The sequence below is a fragment of the Zootoca vivipara genome, chromosome 3 (genome assembly GCF_963506605.1).
Source record: "Zootoca vivipara chromosome 3, rZooViv1.1, whole genome shotgun sequence".
Lineage (NCBI taxonomy): Eukaryota > Metazoa > Chordata > Lepidosauria > Squamata > Lacertidae > Zootoca > Zootoca vivipara.
The window spans coordinates 63,942,840-63,964,783 of record NC_083278.1 but is presented as its reverse complement, the minus strand read 5'-3'; the positions used below and the strand labels follow the sequence as shown (position 1 = coordinate 63,964,783).

Genomic DNA, 21,944 nt, shown 5'->3' with positions numbered 1-21,944 from the left:
AAATGCTGGCAGTCATATGCATATAACTCGATTATCTGTGCAAAGGCCTGTGATTAACAGCAGGGGTGGCCAAATGCTCACCCTCCAAGTATCTCCGTCTGGCCCCTTGGACCGTCCCCTCCAGGCGACACCCTTCACTAGTCTTGCATTGCTTGGCTGGAACTCTGGCAATGCCTCTTACGTGCTTCGATGGAGAACAGAGCGTGGTGTGTGACCATATACATAAACTACCTTACTGTGAAAAATTAACTGCTCTGTCCACTTGTGCTTCTGGACTCACCCACCACTGGAATGTGACCTCCAGAAGGGAATGTGGCTCTGGGGCAGAAAAAAGGTCCCTCCCTCAGTTTAAAGTATTGATCCAACATAGCATTATAAAGGGGAACCAAACAAGACATCTCTAAACCCTTGCAAAACCATACACAGGGACATATGCAGGGCCGGCTCTAGGTATAGTCCCGGTGGCGTGGGGTGGCAAGGCACCGGGCCGGCAGGCGGGGTGCTGCGCGGCGAGGGCTTCGGAGCGATCTCCGCGCCTCAGTGCCCGGGCGCCCGACCTGCTCGAGTCTGCCCTGGACATATGATTAGAACAAAGCAGTACCTCTTCCTGAACCAGGCTGGTGTGATGGTACAAGTGGGACAAGCTATCAACCTGCCCTAGTTCTATGTGAATTAATAAAAATCCTTTGCTAAAGTGAATTAATCCTACCATATTTTGCTGGCAAAGGTGAAGAAGGTGAACAGTCTCTCTGTTCCTGAAAACTTTTGCCCCTCTGACAGTCTGTTGCTGCCCACCTTTTGAAAACCACTGATATAGGTAGGATGAGTTGTTAGAAACAGAAAATAAACCACAGTTTTAACCAAATTTGACTCTTCTGGCAATAAGGTGCACCCCAGATACACAATGTATCTGAATGTGGATTTTTTAAAAAGAGCTGCATTGTGTCTTAATAAGCAAAAGTAATAATAAGAATCCTGAGGTGATCCATACCAAATCCTCTGCTGTCACTGGTTGCCCTTTTTTGTCGTTAGCAACTACAATTTTCCCCATTCTTTCTTTCATATCTGACAGACCACTGGCCAGCGCTAGGATTGCCATGATTTCACTTGCAACAGCTATATCAAACTGAGTCTGTAAAAAGAAAAGTACAAGTATATGAGACAAGAGACACCTGGAGTTCTAATCCATAGCTGGGAATCTGATGAACGCCACCTGGAGTTCTACCATGGAAAGGTGGGCTACAAATGAAAGCAATAAAAGAAGAAGGTATACTACCAGTGGGCAAAGCTGATAAGGATCAACACAGTGCTGGATAAAAGAACATGGATAGTTGCCATCCGAGTTTGGATTATCATACTGACTGTATACAGATGAGCGCTGTGGCTTGGGCACATAGCCGCTTCATTCACTTCTCACTTTGAATGTGCCAGCAAACTAGTTTCATCTGAACTTGAAAACTAAGGTGAACAGCTTCGGAACAAGACAGGGTCTTAAGACTTAATACCGGCTTATTGATTTTCATTTTTATCCTTTTTGCTTTTAAATTGTATTAAACTTTTTATGCTTTTATCGTACGGGGTTTTTTAAATCTTGTTAATGCTGTAAACCACTTCCCGATAGGCTTTGTGATCTAGTGGTATATAAATACTTTTATAAATAAATAAATAAGGCCATTAATATTATTGATTTGGCTCAGGTGAACTGGAAAGTTATAGTACTAGTTACAGGTAGGTAGCCGTGTTGGTCTGACGTAGTCGGAACAAAAAACAAAAAATAAAATCCTTCCAGTAGCACCTTAGAGACCAACTAAGTTTGTCATTGGTATGAGCTTTCATGTGCATGCACAAAGAAGTGGTGTCTGAAGAAGTGTGCATGCACACAAAAGCTCATACCTATGACAAACTTAGTTGGTCTCTAAGGTGCTACTGGAAAGAATATATTTTTTTTGTTCCGGAAAGTTATAGTTAATTGAAGAGTTCCTGGTTTGTCCACCGGCTCATGCAAAGGGAGGAGCAAAGCAGCTGCATCCACATTCACAAGATTTGTTCATATCTCCGTTCATTAAACTGGAATTTGATTATCCAAAAGCAGCCTTTATCTGGACAAGTTCTTAAAAAGATTGACAAATGGCATGGTGCCTGTAAGACTGTGAGAAGGCTGTTCTCTTCAGGCTCAGCCCATGTGGTTAAGCCCAGCATTGTCATCTCCCTTCATAGCCAGTCAAATCTCTAGGGAAGTGTATCTAAAAAAAGCTTGAGCTGGTTTTGTGACACTTCACCCAGAATAACTGCCCTCTGTCTTCCACATAATACGTGAAGTGGTATAATATTTTCCACCTGGTAAACTTTCACTTAGATCTAACATATTAAATATGGCTACTGTTTAGAAGTAGGCTTGCCAAATGCAATGCTCACTGTTTAGTAATGTCATAACAAAGACGGTGTGCATGAAAAACAACAACAACGAACTGGCTTATCAGCAGAGTTACAATTATGAGTTCTCTTTTGGACACTTTCTCAGATATTGATATTCCACTGATCTGTTTTTTAATGAGATTACTTTTATACTACGTTTTGGTGAAAATTTACTAGAGTGTATCCCCTTTGGATGCAGGGGGACTTACATGCGAGTAAACAGACATATTTATTTATTGATGTATTTTCCCGCTACATCAATGCAATGTTGATTACCATACTACTTGATAACTATATGAAAACTACTGCTTTAGAATCACTACCATACACTAAGACAAGATTTGCTGCAAATTAATTCATATCTAAAAGCATTAAGCAACCAGTTCTTCAACAATTTATTGAAAATATATTAGGAAGGAAACATTTTCAATGATCAAAAGAAATATCTTCTCCAAACACAGACAGAACTTTACCTACCTGACGGGAAAATCCCTTTTCTGTGCTTGCTTGTCCAATTGTTATTTTTCTAAGAAATCGATCATTTGTATCTACCACTGAAAGGAAAAAAGAAACATTTAGCAAAAAAAGAGAGAAGGAACTATTTCTACATCTAATCCTGTTAATGTGATACATAAAGGCATTTATTTTTAAATGTGTGCATCTTCTCCTGTGTAACAAATCTAACACTTCTTTATAAGACTGGAAGCTCTGCAGCATGGCAGAATATTGTGAAAGCCTTGTGAGGGTTCAGGTTTGTTGCAAACTCTCAGGTAGGGGTAGAGCAATGGTGATGTCACCTTATCACAACATATTCTGCTACAGAGATTGCTCCGCCTTCTGATTGGCTAAATACGATTCTGGCTTTTGTTAGGAAACTCCTCTTTGACTTCAAGTTGTCAACACTCTAAAATGGATATAAGACCAGAAGATTCTTCCAGAAAGATGCTTTGTAAAAACTGAAAATTAGGATGTGAAACAAGAGCTTCTGTAATATTTTCTACACCCTATCAGTATGTTCAATATACTTTTGAGTATTAATGTTCAGTTCAGAGCATGATATAAAAGCTTTAAAAATCTCAGAAGATTTAAACAACTTCTGATTACGCTTACTATATATTGTTTATTAGACAAATACCATCTGAATAATCTAGATTATGCTTTGAAAACAGACATGAGGGATGTTGGGAATGTGTATATAATCTGAAGAATTTAAACAACTACATACTTACTACAGTATGAACAGAAACATGAAAAGGAAAACGTTAGGGGCTTACAAGAAATGCATATTCTTATCTTGTTGAAAAGATGCAGCTGGTTTTCTACTGCTACTTAAAATGCTAAAATTTAAGGGAAGGCACTCTTTTAAAAAACAATACAGTCGACAACATCCATGTCCAATGGCAAGGGTCAAAAAAGCATGGTACTTCCTACAGACAAAGTTTAAATAGGTTATCTGCAACCAGACTATCACTAAATCATTTTGTTTAAAACTCCATTGTTTTGAATCACTACCCTGCTGAATGTATGGTGCCAGGAGACATAGTCAGTAGGTACAGCACTGGGTTGTAGCCAACAAGGGGGAGTCTGAAAGTGTCTACAGACTAGCAAGCCATTGGTGTCTAATTCCAACACCTTCCTTTAACCAAGTCCTATGGCAGGGAAGGAAAGGGTATGGTTTGTCTTCCTTTGGGCTAGGCTCTTTTTGCCTCTTGCAGGAGATTATTCTGCCAAGTTTTCTGCAAGGAGAAGGCAAATTCCCAGCCTTTATTTTGGACTTTTGCAGAAAGCACAAACAGTCTGGATTCCTAGAATCACAGCTTTAAAAACATTTTGGGATTTCAGGATATTAAAAGAAAGGGGGGAAATGGCATTTTCTAGCTTGCTACAAGGGATATTTCTTCCATTCTCCACATTAGAAATAAAAAGAACATACAGAAAAATCATGACCATGTTTATTTAGAAATCTGTTGTTTTTCTGGGAACAGTCCAAGCCAATAACAAGGGCATAAATAATAGCCTGTAATAGTTGTGCCTGCTATTATCAAGAAAACTTAGTTCAGTTTATCTTTCCACAAGCATCTGGCCCACCATGGTACAATATGCACTAGATAGGACTTTTGATTTGATCCAGCAGGCTCCTCTTATATTCTGACACCTACCTCTTTGCCATGTTATCGTGGATGTGTCTATGTCTAGTCTTGCAAATCTGCTAATCTCATCAGCTGTTAATGAGTCAGGATCCATTTTTGTTATTCCCAGCCTCTAGAAAAAAAAACCAAAAAGAAAAATGATACATGAAGAAGATTGCTCCTTAAAAAAGCACCTACTCAGTTCTAAAACCCACCACAGTACATGCTGTGGCCAATTCAAACCACAATGGTGTGTGCTGAAGAGTTCGCATGACCATCTCACAAATGCAAAGCTTAATGGAGATTGGCTTTCAGCTCATCATTGCAAAGGCCAGCTTACATCCAGTTATATTTTTTAGTGGAAGTCCATGGTGAAGGAGCTTTGTGAGATTAAACAGTGAAACTGTCCATAAGGCATACTGCCCTAAGACCTACTGACCAGAAGTAGCCACATGCAACTGAAGGTGATTTTACTCTCTGTCCAATACTGATCGATCAGGACCTTGTTTGCTTGAAGGGAATATTTCTCTCCAGTTGAATTCACACACCTTTTACAGTATCACAATGCTACTTGTATACAATTTTTTCCTTCATAATGAAAAGCTCATCTGAGGGCTCAAGGTTATTATTGGAGCTGGACTCTTTTAATAAAAAAAGAGCCGAGGCATTACCCTTTAAAACTCATTATCCTAAAAATATATATTCAATTCCTTTGCTTTAGCAGACCTTACAGTCCAAAAAATTGGCCCCAGCAACATCTCCAATTAGCCTTACTATTTCTACCCTTTATTCTGTAAGAACTAGAGAATTGCAATTCAAAAGCTGGAAACAAAAAGGTCTACACACAATAAGAGACCTCTGTAGGGGAATAAAACCTCTTACTGGAGTAAAAATAAAAGCACAATTAGGTAACCTTGAAACAAATTAGTGGTCCATGCACCAAATTATAGATTTCTCTGCTGACCCAACAGTTCTGTTTCAAGCCACCAGAGCCTTAAAACCTATTGAACGACTAATTTTAATTTCTATCTACACATTCAGAAAATTACTCTGAAATATCTACAAGATTATCTGTGATGTGATGACAGGGGATGTAATCTCCTTAAAATCTATATGGAAAACAGATTTACTCAGTGAAATTGATAATGCAGACTGGCAAAAACTTTGGAGGGAAAAATCTTTTAAGTCAGTGTCACCTAAAATGAGAGAAAATAGTTTAAAAACAATTCACAGATGCCACCACACACCTGTAAAATGCCACAGTTTAAGCTCTCATTCAAGTCCTTTTTGTTGGAGAGGATGCCAACATTTAGGTTCATATTTCCATATGTGATGGGAATGCAAACCTGGACATTTACTTTGGAAAATGGTATTTATTATGGAACAGGTGATCAACCTAATCTGTTTATAGGTGGCTATAAGAATTTACTGTTTAAGGACCTACTAATCTTTTTATGTCTGCAACTAGAAATATATTAACACAATATTGGAAAACAGCTACTAACTTAACTTTAGAGACATGGTGGGATAGACTATAGAACAGGCATCCCCAAACTTTGCCCCTCCAGATGTTTTGAACTACAATTCCCATCTTCCCCGACCACTGGTCCTGTTAGTTAGGGATCATGGGAGTTGTAGGCCAAAACATCTGGAGGGCCGCAGTTTGGGAATGCCTGCTATAGAACATAGCTCTTGTGGAAAAAGCAGGAAAGCATCAACCAGAAGAGCACTAATGAGTGCAAAGTCCAAATAATATTTTGAAACTGTATGGCACATGTTTAATCAGCACACTGGAAAGGTGAATGTTATCCCCCTACAACCAGCTACCCATGCCTCACACTGGGACAAACTTTTAAGACTCCTAGCTGCTATAATAAACTCTAAAGTATCATAAAATCTGCTTAATGTTTGACTTTGTACATGCATGGGAATGTTTCCTGAGGGGTGGGGGTTATATGGAGATTGTTACATATATTTTCAGAAACTGAAAGTTAAAAAGTGTTATTTGCAGGTTTCTCTAGACCCGTAAAAAACTCGAAAGCACAGAAATAGTTCATTGGGGTTGATGTAAGGTATAAGGTAGTTTCCAAACAACCATCAACGTCACTTAGATCAGGCATTGGCAACGTTTTCCAGCCGTGGGCAAGATCATTCCGACGGATGATCATCCGTGGGCCGGACATGTGCTGGACATGCACTGAAGCAATTTCCGGCACCACTCGGTGAGTCCCCGTGCTGTGCTGCACTGGTTTAGCGCAGTGCATGGGGGACTTGCTGAGCGGGTGGCTCGGTGACTGGGCGGCTCATGGGCCAGATAAACGACCTCCATGGGCCGCATCCGGCCCATGGGCCGGACGTTGCCAACCTATGACTTAGATGCTGCCTAGTAGGAGTTGACTAGTTTGTCTGATTGGATAAATTTTCAACACGCTCGAACAGTGCACTCCTATGTGTGTTTACTCAGAAAAAGCCCCACTGGGTTCAAGAGGCCTTACCCCCAGATAAAGGTACACTGGTGTCAGGGGTTGTTACGGCTACTCTTGAGTAACGACTCTCCCCTTTTCGCGACTTTGACCAACATAACAGCCTCGGGACAGTGAATCTCCTCCCCTTTCTCCTCCTTCTTGATTCCAGTGCCGGGGGAAAGGGTCTACGCTCTGTCTTTTCCCTGCCCCCGCCTCTCTCTCTTCCCGCCTGTGGAGCAGGGGCTCTCCCATTGCTACCTGAGACCTGGCACTCTCTCTCCGCTTCCTGACTGGCCCCTTCAGACCCCGCGCTTTCATGGCTGGTGGGGACGAACTGCTCCTGATGAGATGGGGAGGTTCTCTGTAATCTCTCCCCCTTACATCCGGGTTGCAACTTAAAAGCTGAGACACTTTCTATAGACTGTGACAATCTCACTTACTGAATATGTGATGAAGTTGAAATACATCAAATAATGCCTTCTTGCAGAGACAACACAATTCTATCTGACTACATAAACATAAATCACAATGAGACGGGGACAAATGACTGATTCATTTGAACTTATATTTGTTTGGGGGTATTATTTTGGCCTTATTAGTTAAAAAATAGAAACTCTAATTATTATAAGCCAAATCAGTTTAAATTCATTATTATTTTTAAGAGACCCAAGGTCTCCTAAAAGAATCCATAAAATATTACTGAAAGTTTAAAAGCCTACTTACTTTCAGGCGTGCAAGCTGAATGGCTGAAAATTTCCTCTCTCCATGAACTAATGGAACCAATCTATTATATAAGGCCTGCAAAGAACATATAATGAAAATCAGAAGGCAAGGTGCCAGTCCCCCATCAAGGATCATAAAGTGCAGTCCTGATTCTGCTAATAACTGAGCATGCATTTTCCAATTCTATTCCAAATTTGTCTCCACCCATTACAGCTTCTGAGACATTCTTCTTACCATTTAAAGGGCAACTGATACAAAATTAACAACTATCATAACCAGCAAAATGTCTTTCATCTGCTCAGAAAAGAGGGTTTGCATACTGTGAGTACTTCCACCACACAGAGCCCATGCCACACTTCTTTTGGGATTACTCTTAGGGAAGGACTTTAGGGCTCCCATAAGTCAACTAAGTTCTGCAATTATCAGATGGCACTGCTCCTTAGGATCCTTATCAGTATGGACTAAACACTCAGTTTCCGGGACGGGAGACAAGAGTTCCCTTAATTACTGCTACGCCCTCAAAAACAGCATTTTCCTTTAAGAAGTGAATTGCAACCTTTCCATCATAAAGGAGAAAATAAAGGGGTATACTTGGGAACACTCTTGGAATGCAGCTTAAATCTCTTCTCTGGCAACCTCAAAAGCCCAGCACTGAGAATCCGAAATGCTGTTTCTTGGTCCGTCTAGCGTGTTGCCCTCCTGATGTTGCATGTCTACATTTCCCATCATTCCTAACCATTGGCTGTGCTGGCTAGGGCTGATAGGAGTTGGAGTCCAGCAACATGTGGAGCACAGCATGTTAATTACCTCTGCTCCAAACTGTGATAAAAATGCTGGCTCTGAACCTTCAGTGGAAAAGGTCTCTAAATCCATTGGATTACACCAAAACATATACACAAATTATTAAATGGTCAATAATGAATTATTTAAAATGCTTTTAACTGCTGTGTTTTAGGAAATATATAGGATTCACAGTAACAATCAGATAACATTAGTGATGGAAATTATAAAATGGTTGGCTTTACCTTATCAGACTGAGTATTTTCATGCAGAATCCTTGCATCTATAGCAGCAGCCATCAAATTATTTGCTGCAGTAATGGCATGAATATCTCCAGTTAAATGAAGATTGAACTATGGATGAATTAAAAATGAGAAAAACATTCATTTTGAGCCGATTGGTGAAACCCACCCAAGCCCTTTCACTTGTGGGATTAACAGCTCAGTTGAACAACTTTCAAATGGTTGTGGAAATATGATTAAATCATCATCATTGTGGCTGAAGAGATTTAATAGGCAAGAGAGGGTCTCAGTTCAGTGGAGGATAGTTTATAGCCAACACAACCAAAGTACAGATGAATTAAGACGAGCTGGAAAATAAGTTTTTGCTAGGATGCAGCAACCTGCAATTTGATCCATACATTCATGCTTTTTTATTTATGATGTGAATATTGAAGGACAGAATATACTGTGTACTTCAAAATGATTGTGTGAACTTGTATTAGAAACAGAATGCTGGCTGGGTGGGTGGTCTCATGTTCTCATGAATTTCATAACACAATTGAGCAAAAGTGTCTGAAACCAAGACAAAAAGTATGATAAAATGAACGGCATTACACAAGGGATGAAAGTTAATAGACTGATTAAAGAGATTTCAAAGAAATTAATATTTGTCTCTGTATGTATTTACTCTTTGTCAACAGAAAGAGAGGAGCTAAAGTCCATCTTTAATGGTGCGAAGAAATTTTTAGCTTACCTCTTCCATTGGGATGACTTGAGCATACCCGCCCCCTGCCGCTCCACCTACGCAGCAAATGAAATGCTTATGTTACATTAGTAAAACTATTCTGAAGGAAGGCTTGAATAAACCATTAAAGAAGAAATGGAATGATGCAAAATTTTGAGTCTCTAATGAGATTCAGAAAACAAAGAAGCATCACCAGTTCAAAAACCACATGTTTACAATGCTGCCGCCACCACTTTTTTTAAAAATTTAACTTTATAAAATAACAAATTATCTTGACTACTATTGTGATACCTTCCAAAGAGCATCCCACCAAACATGGTCCACAAGTATGGATGGGAAATCCATACACACTGAAAAGTCTACCCACATACACATTGACACCCCAGTGTGGAAACTGTCTCAGCTGTGTATCTATAAAACAGATAATCACCCACATGATAGAACTGTCTGCATATCTTAAAAGTCTACAAAAATTATTATGCACCATACTCTCTGGATATGCCTTTAAAATCAAAGAAACAGAACAACTCTAAAACACATGAATAGTTCACCGGTTTCCTTTAGCCAAAACAGTCCAGAAGCTATATTATGAAGTACTGTGTAATATGAAATAATGAGTACCTTTAACACCAAATGTAGGTCCTTGAGAAGGCTGCCTCAGGCAGGCGAAGGAATTTACTTTAAGGTGGGCTGTCAGAGCCTGAACGAGGCCAATTGTCACAGTGCTCTTTCCTTCTCCAAGTGGGGTTGGTGTAATCCTAACAACAGCAGAAGATGAAATGTATAAAATCAATAAGCCTGCTAACATCGGCTTTACTATGAAAAAGCTACCAATGCAAGCCAAATAAACATTAACAGTATAATCAATTTCAACAAAACAGTGTTATTATAAAATACTGTAGGCAATTTACATCCGTTACACTAACTTCGGTTGATATCCCATGGTATCAGTCTGCTTGTGGAACAGACTTGCTCTCCTGCCATGGCATTTTGCCCTCCTTTCCTTCCCCCAGGGCCCTCATGTACCCCCAAAATCTGCTCAAGAGTTGGGAAACCCATTGAAGCAGATTTTGGGGTGTGTGTGTGTGTGCGCACAGGGCTACAGCAGGGAGGAGTGGAAGGGGAAGTTATATTGCATCTGCTTGCATGATATTGGATAACACCCAAATGCCAATACCTCTTCTGTTAAAGCAACTGACTTAAGAACGGGGAAAACAAATTGTTTTGGCAACTGTCCTGAATACCTGGAACACACACTGAATTCGGTATAGATTTACATGGAAGACCAAAGCCTCTCCAACTTTCTTGAGAACTCATTCTTCAACATTTAAGGGGACATACAATGAATAGGCTTATCGGGTGTACCATTATTTAGTGAACCATTATTTCCTAACCTCTCCAAGCATGAATGAGAAGGGGGGAGGGGAGGGGAAATACATTTTGTATAAAAGCCACCACAAAAAGCAAGCAGTGTGAATGATATGTTATAATAATAAATAAAGACGTGTTAGTAAAGTGCAAATAATAATGCTTGCAAAAGCCTAAATCTACATGAGCCCTTGGGAGTATTTAAACAGAGGGGAAGTATATTCATATGCTGGATAGGAGAAAGGAATAAGAACACTATTTGGCCTACCCTGCTCCGAACAATAAAGTGTAAAGGATATTTCTCCCCCGTAGCTATATCCCACTGTCACAATTACAGCTGTGCAGCTGCATTCCTTATTTCAAGTTGTACATAGATACTTGCTAATCATGTTCGCCCTCAACAGCAGCTCTATTTTATCAAGGAACATCAGATATACAACTATCCAGATGTATGTTTTCCTAAAACATTTCAACTTTTAAAACAATTATCACAGAGAGGGAAAGATAATCATACAGGTAGGTATGGTTCTAGTAAGATTGATGGCAAGAGAACCACCATCGTATCCTTTTCTGATAGAGTTCTAATTAGAAAGTCTACAAGCTCAGTTTGAAGATAATGGCATGAACAACTAAGTGTGTCACATTCTGAGCCAATATACCTAGAAATTATGGTGTAATTGGAATCAATAAAGTAAACTTAGATCACAATGTTTTAAAGAGAAAGAGAATTCAGCTAAGTTCTGATAAAAAATGAAGTTATATGGGTGATATGAAACTACCGGTATATTTTTTTCCATCTTCTAATACATCAATGCTTGGTTAATTTCTATTCTGTCTTTTTTAAAATAAACCCTATATACACACACCTAAAGTTAAAGTATGATTAATGATTATGAATTACCCTAGAAAGATTTCAAAACCAGCCAAACAATTCATCTGGGGCATCTCTCTCATCAGGCAGAGAAAATTCAAGTTAAAAACAAAACAAAATAAGATTACGTTTTCATTCACATCACTCCCACTCAGTTTCTAAGGGGAAAGCTTGCCAAGATATGCTATACTTAACTGTTTAAATCTGTGATACTTTAGTACTTGCAGTGAAATAAGTAGTTTATTAAAGGAATGTGACATTAAGGATTACATTTTCATTCCCAGGGACATACAAGTATTCATGCATATGCTAGCCAAAAGGGGTAACTCCTATAGCATGACCTCCTGAAGACTCTAGCTAGAAATCCACCTCTAATTAGAAACATCTTTCCTTCAGCATTAGAAACTATGCAAAAGGACCAGCTGTCCTCTGTATGCTACGATCACTTCTGATGAAAGATACAGTCTGAAATATTTGTTTTATAGATTATCATCTTTTAAAAAATAATTGAGTATTTTGCCCCCACAGTTGATATGAAATAATGTGTTCTGCCTATACTCTCTTACGCTGCAGCAAAACACAAGCTCTCAAAGGCATAAAGCTTTTAACTATGATCACTGGTGCCAGGAGGACTGACCATTTTTCTTTTCCAGTCCATCTAGTACCGTGAAATATGTTGTTTCCCAGGAACCAATTGTGCAGTGGATTTTGAACCTGGAGGCTTGGAGGTGTTGTGGATCGAGTTTGTGAACTATCAGCACCAAGGATCCAAACAGAAGTAGTGTTAAAATGCACGTGTTGCCTGTGGAAGCATGTCCAGAAATCTCTCCTTCTACTGGCACATGAGTAAGTATATAAAAAAGCACCATGGTGTAAGTGTAAGTCCTAAGAGACATGACAGAAGTGGAGGCTAGATATGGGGCTATTTACATCAGTAGCCACATAGCAGAACATGTAGTCTCATTCCATACTTTGGCCAAAGAGAGAAATTGCCTGCAAGAGCTACCCAAAGACTTACTGAGTAGCAGGGTCAATGAAAAAGCCTATTTTTTGTGAGCTATTATTTGAATGTTCTGTTATTTCAGACAGACAGTGAGAGCACAGTTCATGCTGTTCTGAATACTTATTAAGAAATAACCCTTTACCGAAATACAAATGTTTCTACTGAATTCTTTGCTATCTGACAATGTGAGCTCATATAATGTTGCCAAACGCCATCTGCTCTCTGTGGAAAAACACACACGTTCTACTATATTTTAATTAAAAAAACAATGAAACTTTCAAATTGTAAGGGCATCCTCTCATTTTGCCAGTAAACTGGATATGTAAGGAAGTGGAGGCCTAGAAAGTAGTTAATATAGTATTCTGAATCTATTAGGACACTTCAAAGGAAAATATGGAAATAAGTTGAATTCCTCTCACTTTTCCTTTGGTTTAAAACAGATTTGCCAAGGGCTAAATTTGAAAGAGACCCTTTCTAAAAATGGACTAGCAAGCTAAACTTAGCCTTTGGCAGTTTTGCTTTTACAATTCCTATAGTCAGTGTCCTAAAATATTTTAACCTTTTAAAGACGTGAAGCCTAGAAGAATCTCTCTCCTAACCCCATCAATAAACAGTGCAAAATAAATTATTTCTATTCTGCAATCACTTCCCTTGATTTATTTTATTCATAAAACTATTTATTTACCAATTTAGCATAACAAACATGAAAGCGGTTTACAGTAATATCTATATATAATAGAAACAAATACAAATTTAAAATCAGAAACCATCAACTTTTATTTATGGGAAAATGTATTTTTAATGGCCAGCATAAACACGGTAGAATAACTGTTTTAAAAACAGGAAGCAGAGAACAGGAAAAAGATGGAGGGCTGTAGAAAGTGGAGATCCAAAGGATAGGTATTGGGGCCTGTGCTTTTAAACTTATTTATAAATTATCTAGAATTAGGGATGAGCAGTGAGATAGCCAAATGATACCAAATTGTTCAATTTGACAGAGGTATATAAGACTGTACATGGTAAGAAGAAAGTAGATAAATACAGTGGTACCTCGGTTTAAGTACACAATTGGTTCCGGAAGTCTGTACTTAACATGAAGCGTACTTAACCTGAAGCGAACTTTCCCATTGAAAGTAATGGAAAGTGGATTAATCCGTTCCAGATGGTCCACGGAGTACTTAAACTGAAGCATACTTAACCTGAAGCGAACTTTCCCATTGAAAGTAATGGAAAGTGGATTAATCCGTTCCAGATGGTCCACGGAGTACTTAAACTGAAGCATACTTAACCTGAAGCGAACTTTCCCATTGAAAGTAATGGAAAGTGGATTAATCCGTTCCAGATGGTCCACGGAGTACTTAAACTGAAGCATACTTAACCTGAAGCGAAATTTCCCATTGAAAGTAATGGAAAGTGGATTAATCCGTTCCAGATGGTCCACGGAGTACTTAAACTGAAGCATACTTAACCTGAAGCGAACTTTCCCATTGAAATAAAAAAATTCCTTCAGTAGCACCTTAAAGACCAACTAAGTTTTTATTTTGGTATGAGCTTTCGTGTGCATGCACACGAAGAAGTGCATTCTGAAGAAGTGTGCATGCACACGAAAGCTCATACCAAAATAAAAACTTAGTTGGTCTTTAAGGTGCTACTGAAGGAATTTTTTTATTTTACTTCGACCCAGACCAACACGGCTACCTACCTGTTTCCCATTGAAAGTAATGGAAAATGGATTAATCCGTTGGAGACGGGTCCGCAGAGTACTCAACCTGAAGCATACTTAACCTGAAGCGAACTTTCCCATTGAAAGTAATGGAAAGTGGATTAATCCATTCCAGGCGGGTCCGCGGAGTACTTAAACTGAAAGTACTCAAACCAAGGCGTACTTAAACCGAGATGTGACTGTATAAGTTTTTCTCTCATAATACTGGAACCTGGAGCTGAATGTTGAAAGGTTCAGGACAGACCAAAGAAAGTACTTTTCACACAGCATAGGAGAAAGGGAAAATCATCTCTTTCTCCACTCCAATGTTTAGTTCATGGAAGTTCCACTGAATGAAAGAGCCTTCAAGCAAGGCTCAAATAGATAGAACCCAATGTACTTAAAGCTACTTAACAGAACAGTCATAATTCAGAGCAGTGAGACGGGATAGGTGGATTCATGGCTTAACATGGAGAAAGGTGAAACTTATAAGAACACCACCAAGTATACTCCACTAAGTCTGAAAGCAAAACTGCATAGCATCTGCTGCTATTCCCCAGAATAATTTGAGATAAAATAAGCCCTGTGCTGATGTATATTTGCAAAGGGCTTATCAATTACATACGGCATTTACGATGGAAACAAGCATTGTTATTTTAATTCCTTCTATTAAAAAAAACATTTATACTTTTTATTGAGTAGTTCCCCATCCCCATACCTTTTAAAAAAATATATAAATGGACTACAAAGAAGAGAGAGAGGAAGAATATTTTTAAGTGCTGTGGACTTAAAATCTGGAAAAATACATATTAAATAAGTTGAAGTACAAGTTGGGAGAGTTTAGTAAGAAAATGAAACAAAATACTTCTTACCCAGCAACCAGCACATATTTTCCATCTGGTTGATCTTTTAACCTTTCCAGCAGGGACAGACGTACTTTGGCTTTGGTTTGGCCATAGATTTCAATTTCATCTGTAAGCAATCCTATCTCCCTAGCAAGGACATCAACAGCTTTTGGATTCTGTCCTCGGGAAATCTCAATATCACTGCAAAGGAAAACAAATTAGAGCCAGGAGATCTCTGTCAGCTTAGATGGTCACAAGCAAGGATGCAGATGGCAGCAAATAATTACTGAGAACAACAGTTACTATTGGCATGTTATGATCCTCTCATTCATTCATTTTATTTTGTGAACCACCCTGAGATCTACGATGAAGGACAGTATATACATTTAATTAATAAATAATAAATAAGATTGCAAACTTACACTGCTATCTTATGCATGTATGTTTACTCAAAAGTAAGCCCTGTGGGGCTTCCTCCAAATAAATGTACATATGACTGAGGTAAAATAAGTTATAAAACAATAATACTACCATTTTGGAAATGTCTTAATATATAGAGGTGGCTAAAACTAATTGTAAATGAAGGGCCAGAACTCAGTAGTAGCAATTATGGGGTGTGTGAAAGAGAGACGGGAAGAGTGTGAGAGAGTAAAAGAGAGAGAGAGGAGAGAGAGAAATTATGATGATAATGATTAAATTTATATACTGCCCTTCATCACAATATCTCAGAGAAAGAGAGAGAAGGAAGGAAGGAATTGAGGAAGGAAGGGGACTGAGTCACACATATATATTTAATAATATTCCACTCTTTTAAAAAGCCTCTATAATGCTTTCACATTTCCTTAGGCATAAATCTCTTGGCTGATTGATATTTATAAAGTCAAACCCATGGATTCATATATTTGAACTTGGGGGAGAGATGCTCACACACACACACACACACACACACACACACTGCTGCTCTCCCATTAGGTAGGGCAGATACAAAGCAGATACCTAACCAAGCAAGGGGGAAATATGGTAGGGATAGCAACACAATGCAAAAACAAGCAAAGGCAAGGATATTGTATCTGTGTCAAGCTTCATGAGAGTATACTGTAGTCAGGATAATGGGAATCGTATCAGTTGTACCCGGCATGGATACAAAGAAGAGCTTTGCTTGTCTAGAAGATTACAATGCAATCTTCCATTTTTAGAAGGCATTGGACTACTGTAAATGTAAATACTGCTGGGGGGGGGGGAAGCTTCAAAGCTTCACTAGAGGGCTTTTCCATCTCTGCTACAAAGTCATCTCAAGCCGTCTTCCCTTGCAGCAATTACTTTCATTCTGCCTGCCCTCAGCATGAGCTACTGCTATATGATGTTTCACATGAAAAAGCTGTGTGCTGGTAACAGCAGGATTCCAATGAACTGGTAGCAATAGATGGGCTCATAATTGTTAACCTTCCAACACTGAATCCTTTCAACTTGATTCATAAAGGCTCAAACTGGGTAAATGCTGGATGGCCAAGGTGCGTTGGAAAAGACCTGAGCACTCTTCCTTCCTGGCTCCTCAATGACAAACTCAACATATTATGAATACATTTAGCCCTGGCATATTTCATTTTAAAAGATACATAGCTAGAAGGGGGCGTAGCAAGCTGAACTGGGATTGTGGGGGGAAGGAAGCATTAAGCTCCGCCCCCCCGGTTTGGAACTGCCTCCACACTAGCCATTCAAAATGGGAAGAAAGGCCCCATGGGTACCACATGCTTTCTGCTTGGCACAGGTAAGGATTGAGTGACAGCACAAAAGCATCAGTGACAGTGTAACTTTGTTTTAGTCACCGTCACACTTCTTTACACGAGGCAAGATGCAGTTACGTAATGCACTGGCAAGCTCTTGGAAGTACCCGTAGATATATTGCAAGTCAAGTATTTAAGCCTAGCTGTTGCTGTCGGCAATGTTTGCCAGAGTGTTTTAGATAGCAAGTGTTACCAGATGTTAAATGTGTCAATGTATTCAAGAATAAATGCAATGTGCTCTTTCAGGATTCAGTCACCCCCACAATCCTCTGCACCAATACTGTACATTGAATTGAAAATGGACTGATGCTGCAGAGTTGGTTAAGCCAAACACATGAGTTATGTGCCTCATGGGACCCCATGCAAGAACATGACGGAAGCATAACAAATATGCAGAGAGCTTGCGCCTACTTTAATAATTTTATTATTGACTATTTTGGGGAGGAAACCCTGCAGATTTTACAGTAATATATTTAGAAATAACTCTAATTAATACTCGGAGTTCAGAGAGAGCCCCACACAGATGTTCACAGTTTCAATTCGCATGTTGCTTTCTTGTCACTTTTCAATGAATGACTCATCCGTTTTACTGTAATACAGCATATTATTGAATGAGGATACTTTATATCTTCCATCTGTCCACCAATGATTCATTTATGAGTAAAATAAACAGTTATGTAGTTCCAATAGCCAAACAGAAATCCTACAAATTATAAAATATTTACATGTATTTTAACCTAACCCATAACACAATATACATGTTGACCTAATTTAAGGGTTTGGTTTTTTGTTTCGTTTTTAATGTCTCCTCCCTGTCCATTCTGGCATGCTGGAGAATGCATTTATTGGATCTGTGAAAATTTAAAGATATTGAATCTTTTTCCTATAGCCATCTGGAAATGTTCTGTTCTGTTAGAAGCCTCAAACTCTAGAACTCAAATTGGTTGCAAGAACATTAAACAAAACAAAACAGACAGCCTGAATACATACACACACACACACACACACAGTATTAAGGCACATTAAAAAAAATTTGGGGAGAAATTTTAAAAATGTTATTTTGTCAAAAGAAAGAAATAAAGGCAATTTATGCACAACTCCTCTACAGGTGTAGGACAAATTTTGAATACTCTCATCCATCACCACACAGGTGTGTATGCACAGCCCTGACTTTGCTTCCATCCTGCCCTGCCCCAGCAAGCTGTAGTGTTGCTGGGATCAGTAAGGCAGGTCTACTCCACCTCATAGCCACTACTGATGAACGGCAGCCTGAGCTTCTTAGAGGAAGGGATGAATAAAAAAACCCACTGGCTATTTAAGAAATAAATAGTGTTGGCAAACAACTTACAAAACTGACCACTTTGGGGTCAGAAAAGATCAGGCTTAATTTAATACTTGAACCGCTTGTTTGAAAGCAATGCCTTATACTTCTTAACTTTTTACCCAGGCACTACAAATAGTTTGCCATTGCTTTCATTTTTAACTTTCAATTATTTGGTATTTTATTGTGATTTTATTACATATACTTAATATTCATTTTCAATCTATACTGTAAGTCACACTTAACAATATTCCTGCATTTGCAGGCAGTTGCACCAACTGACCTTCAGGGTACCTTCCATCTCTACAAATTGTATGATTCTATGTAGCTGAAAAGTGGGATAGAAATAGTTTAAATACATACAAACATACCTGGGAACGGGTGAAAGGGTTTGCAGCTTTAAGCAGCGAAGATTCCAGCTCTTATACTGTTGGGTCTGTATCCACTGCTCACTGATCTTTACAAAGTTCTTTTTCAAAATTGAAAAGGGGGGGGAAGGTTTAATATACCGTTTGAAAACCATATTCTGTTTCTTACACTTTTCAAGTCCATTTCCTGTTTTCATAAACTTTGGGGTATGAAGGAGGGGGATTTCGTTGTGGGAAATGCCTAATGAGGGATTGTGTTCCACAGGTTCCCTGTGTCCCACGCTATACACTCCATCCGCCTTCTGGGTTCTAAAATTAATTTTGGCAATTGTGCATGCACACTTTGCCACTGTTTTCTGTTTGCAAATTTTTCCTTATAGATTGCTAATGCATACTACTAGCACATGTGCACATTGATTAATTCACAGTACAAAAAAGAACTCCTGGTGGTGAGCCTGTGGGACTGTCTTATTTCTTCTCTCTTGTATTTCAAGGGCCAAAAAGGTAGTAGATAGTCTTACGAACCTGCATGCACATTGCCACTGCCAGCTGACCTATATCCTCACTCAGAGGGGAGTCACTGCTCCTAACTGACTGTTCGCCAGAAGCATTTTGTCCTGCAAAATATTTTTTCGAAAATATCACATAAATTAACTGTAAGGATTTCAATCCCTTCAGTATTGTCAGTTGGAAAGATCCTGAAAGTAGGAAAATGGCAAATATAAAGCAAGATTAATTGTACCTACCGGTACCTGCCAGGTTTTGCACATCACAAAAGGAGTAATCACCAGCATACCTCAAGCAGCCTTCAAACAGTAGCTATAATATACACCTCACCCCTTCTAATAATATTTTTTAGGAAGTTTGACAGAGAGTTTACATAGTGCATCCCTAAAATTAACACTGACTAAAGAAAGAAGGTCCATAACCAAACATTGCTAGGGCAAGTTTCATAAAATGTTAGGAAGTCCTTACAATAAGTTGAGAAAGACATTATGAAAAAACAACAACTCATAGTCTTTTCCAACACATTTTTCATTGTCAATATTCCCCTATGCAACACCAGATGTTGTACAACATTCTGGTGCAAATGTATTACATTTATGATCTATTCTGATTTCATTAAGATCACTTTCAGGCATCAGCTGATGCTGCAATCTTCAAATGATTTTTTAAAAAGACACTGACTTTGTGATAACTTGCTCTCTGAGAAGATGAGCTTCTCCATTATACTGTGACTACATTGAATAAGAAGTTACTACAGCACAGTATCAGTGAACCTGAATACCAAAACCAATAATTATAATTAACCTTAAGGAAATTCAAATATGAGTACTTCTCTTTTCAAGCCCAAGATGGAGAGAGAGGGAAAAACATGCCTGGCTTGCAGCAGCAGCCAACACAAATGGTCAGTTGGTACCACTAGCAAAGAACAGGCAACAGGACAACCATTTTGTTGAGCACAAATAATGCTGACCTGGAACTGTCCGTTAATTTCCTCCTAAACATTCAAAATTCCATGTTTTCACCATCATTTCCAATACCATTTAGTCACTCATTCTATCTATCTATCTATTTTATAAACTGCTTAATGCTTTAAAAATCTCTGAGCAGTGTGAGTCCAGTTCTTTTATGTCACTATGAAATTAGTTAATACAACAGGGAGGGTTAACAACTTTGCATAGAAGAAGAAAAACAATTAAGGGAACAATTAACTGTTCACTTTCAGGTGTATGTGGTGAATGAGTTACCAGTGTAAGAAGGTTACTGTGGTTTTAACACATCACAGCTACATAATTTCTATAGCTCTTACCTTTCATGCAAGGAACTAACATATAGCAAAATATAAAATAGCATCAAATAAAAAAGCAGGACTCAACAAAAAGAAACGACAAAATTGTTTAATGGTAACTTTTTACTCCAAGCAGCATTTTATCTGTTATGGTCTTACAGACTATGAGCAGGGCATTCTTACAGAATGAAATAACACCAGGCAATTTTTTAAAACATAAAATAAGAAAGAATTTAATATACATATAAAAATTAAAAGGAAAGAAAATGAAACATGCAGATTCTTTGGTGCTATGGTTTCTGTCATGTAAAACCAATAGGTGCATCAATAACTATATTGCAACTAAACTATGCGCATTCTTTCTACCAGAGGTATGTGTTTAATACAGATGCACACATTTAATACATATACTTTCTCCCACAAAACAATAAATATATATTTAAAAACAATAAATAAGCAGAGTGCTTCTGCTGTTCTTTCCAGGCTATTCCAGGAGACAGCCTATTACAAAAACATATGCCCCAGGGCACACAGACATTGTGCAGTCAGTAAACAAAACATATTTCTTTTATTAAAATCTTGTGGCTCCTCTTTTTTTTACCCCTGTATGTTCTGACACTGAAATATGTAGGTAAACATTCATGTGTGTTATTGGTAGGCTCAATCTGCACTGGCACAGTATAGACTGCATTTGTGAGTTGATCCTGACAATTTAAGTTTTCTGTACCAACCGAAAACTGATAGGGATAAGGTGGGAGAAGGGATAAAAATGTGAGTGGAGACACAAATACATTAGCTATTCAACACTGCACAGCTTGAAAGGAACTCACCCCATAAAATGTCACGTGAACAATCCACACTGGTCATCTCAGGTTTCATCCAAGTAGCTGGAATCTCTTTCGGTTTGGCACTACCCACTACCACCATATCAGCATCATGAAGCTAGGAGATGGGCATGGAGAGAAAAGTCACACAAATGAAACATTAGCTAACAATAAAATATACTAGATTGTGTTGTCAGATTGACACCTAACATACTGTAAGGATGCTATGCCCAGTGTGATCAGGGAGGGAATTTCTGGTGAATCCTCCTCTTCCTGGCCCTAGGTAAAGGTAAAGGTATCCCTGACCATAGGTCCAGTCGTGACCGACTCTGGGGTTGCGGCACTCATCTCACGTTATTGGCCGAGGGAGCTGGCGTACAGCTTCCAGGTCATGTGGCCAGCATGACAAAACCGCTTCTGGCGAACCAGAACAACACACGGAAATGCTGTTTTCCTTCCCGCTGTAGCAGTACCTATTTATCTACTTGCACTTTGACGTGCTTTTGAACTGCTACCGTAGGTTGGCAGGCCCTACAGTCTCCTAAAATCCACTCCACAGGAAACAAATGTTCAGTCCAAGAATAAATT

At 38.8% G+C, this 21,944-nt stretch overlaps 1 protein-coding gene across 1 annotated transcript in view; it reads right to left on the bottom strand.

The window, feature by feature from the left end:
• The window catches only part of MTHFD1L (methylenetetrahydrofolate dehydrogenase (NADP+ dependent) 1 like), a 112,035-nt gene that overhangs the window by 72,507 nt on the left and 17,584 nt on the right, over positions 1-21,944 (bottom strand). Inside the window, exons 8-18 of the mRNA XM_035108760.2 lie at positions 21,363-21,474; positions 19,266-19,357; positions 18,744-18,841; positions 15,295-15,468; positions 10,100-10,236; positions 9,488-9,534; positions 8,758-8,865; positions 7,733-7,807; positions 4,575-4,677; positions 2,893-2,969; positions 992-1,132 (exon numbers count right to left, since the gene is read on the bottom strand). Of these exons, the coding sequence (XP_034964651.2) occupies positions 992-1,132; positions 2,893-2,969; positions 4,575-4,677; positions 7,733-7,807; positions 8,758-8,865; positions 9,488-9,534; positions 10,100-10,236; positions 15,295-15,468; positions 18,744-18,841; positions 19,266-19,357; positions 21,363-21,474 (1,164 nt within the window). The remainder of the gene's footprint in view (positions 1-991; positions 1,133-2,892; positions 2,970-4,574; positions 4,678-7,732; positions 7,808-8,757; positions 8,866-9,487; positions 9,535-10,099; positions 10,237-15,294; positions 15,469-18,743; positions 18,842-19,265; positions 19,358-21,362; positions 21,475-21,944) is intronic.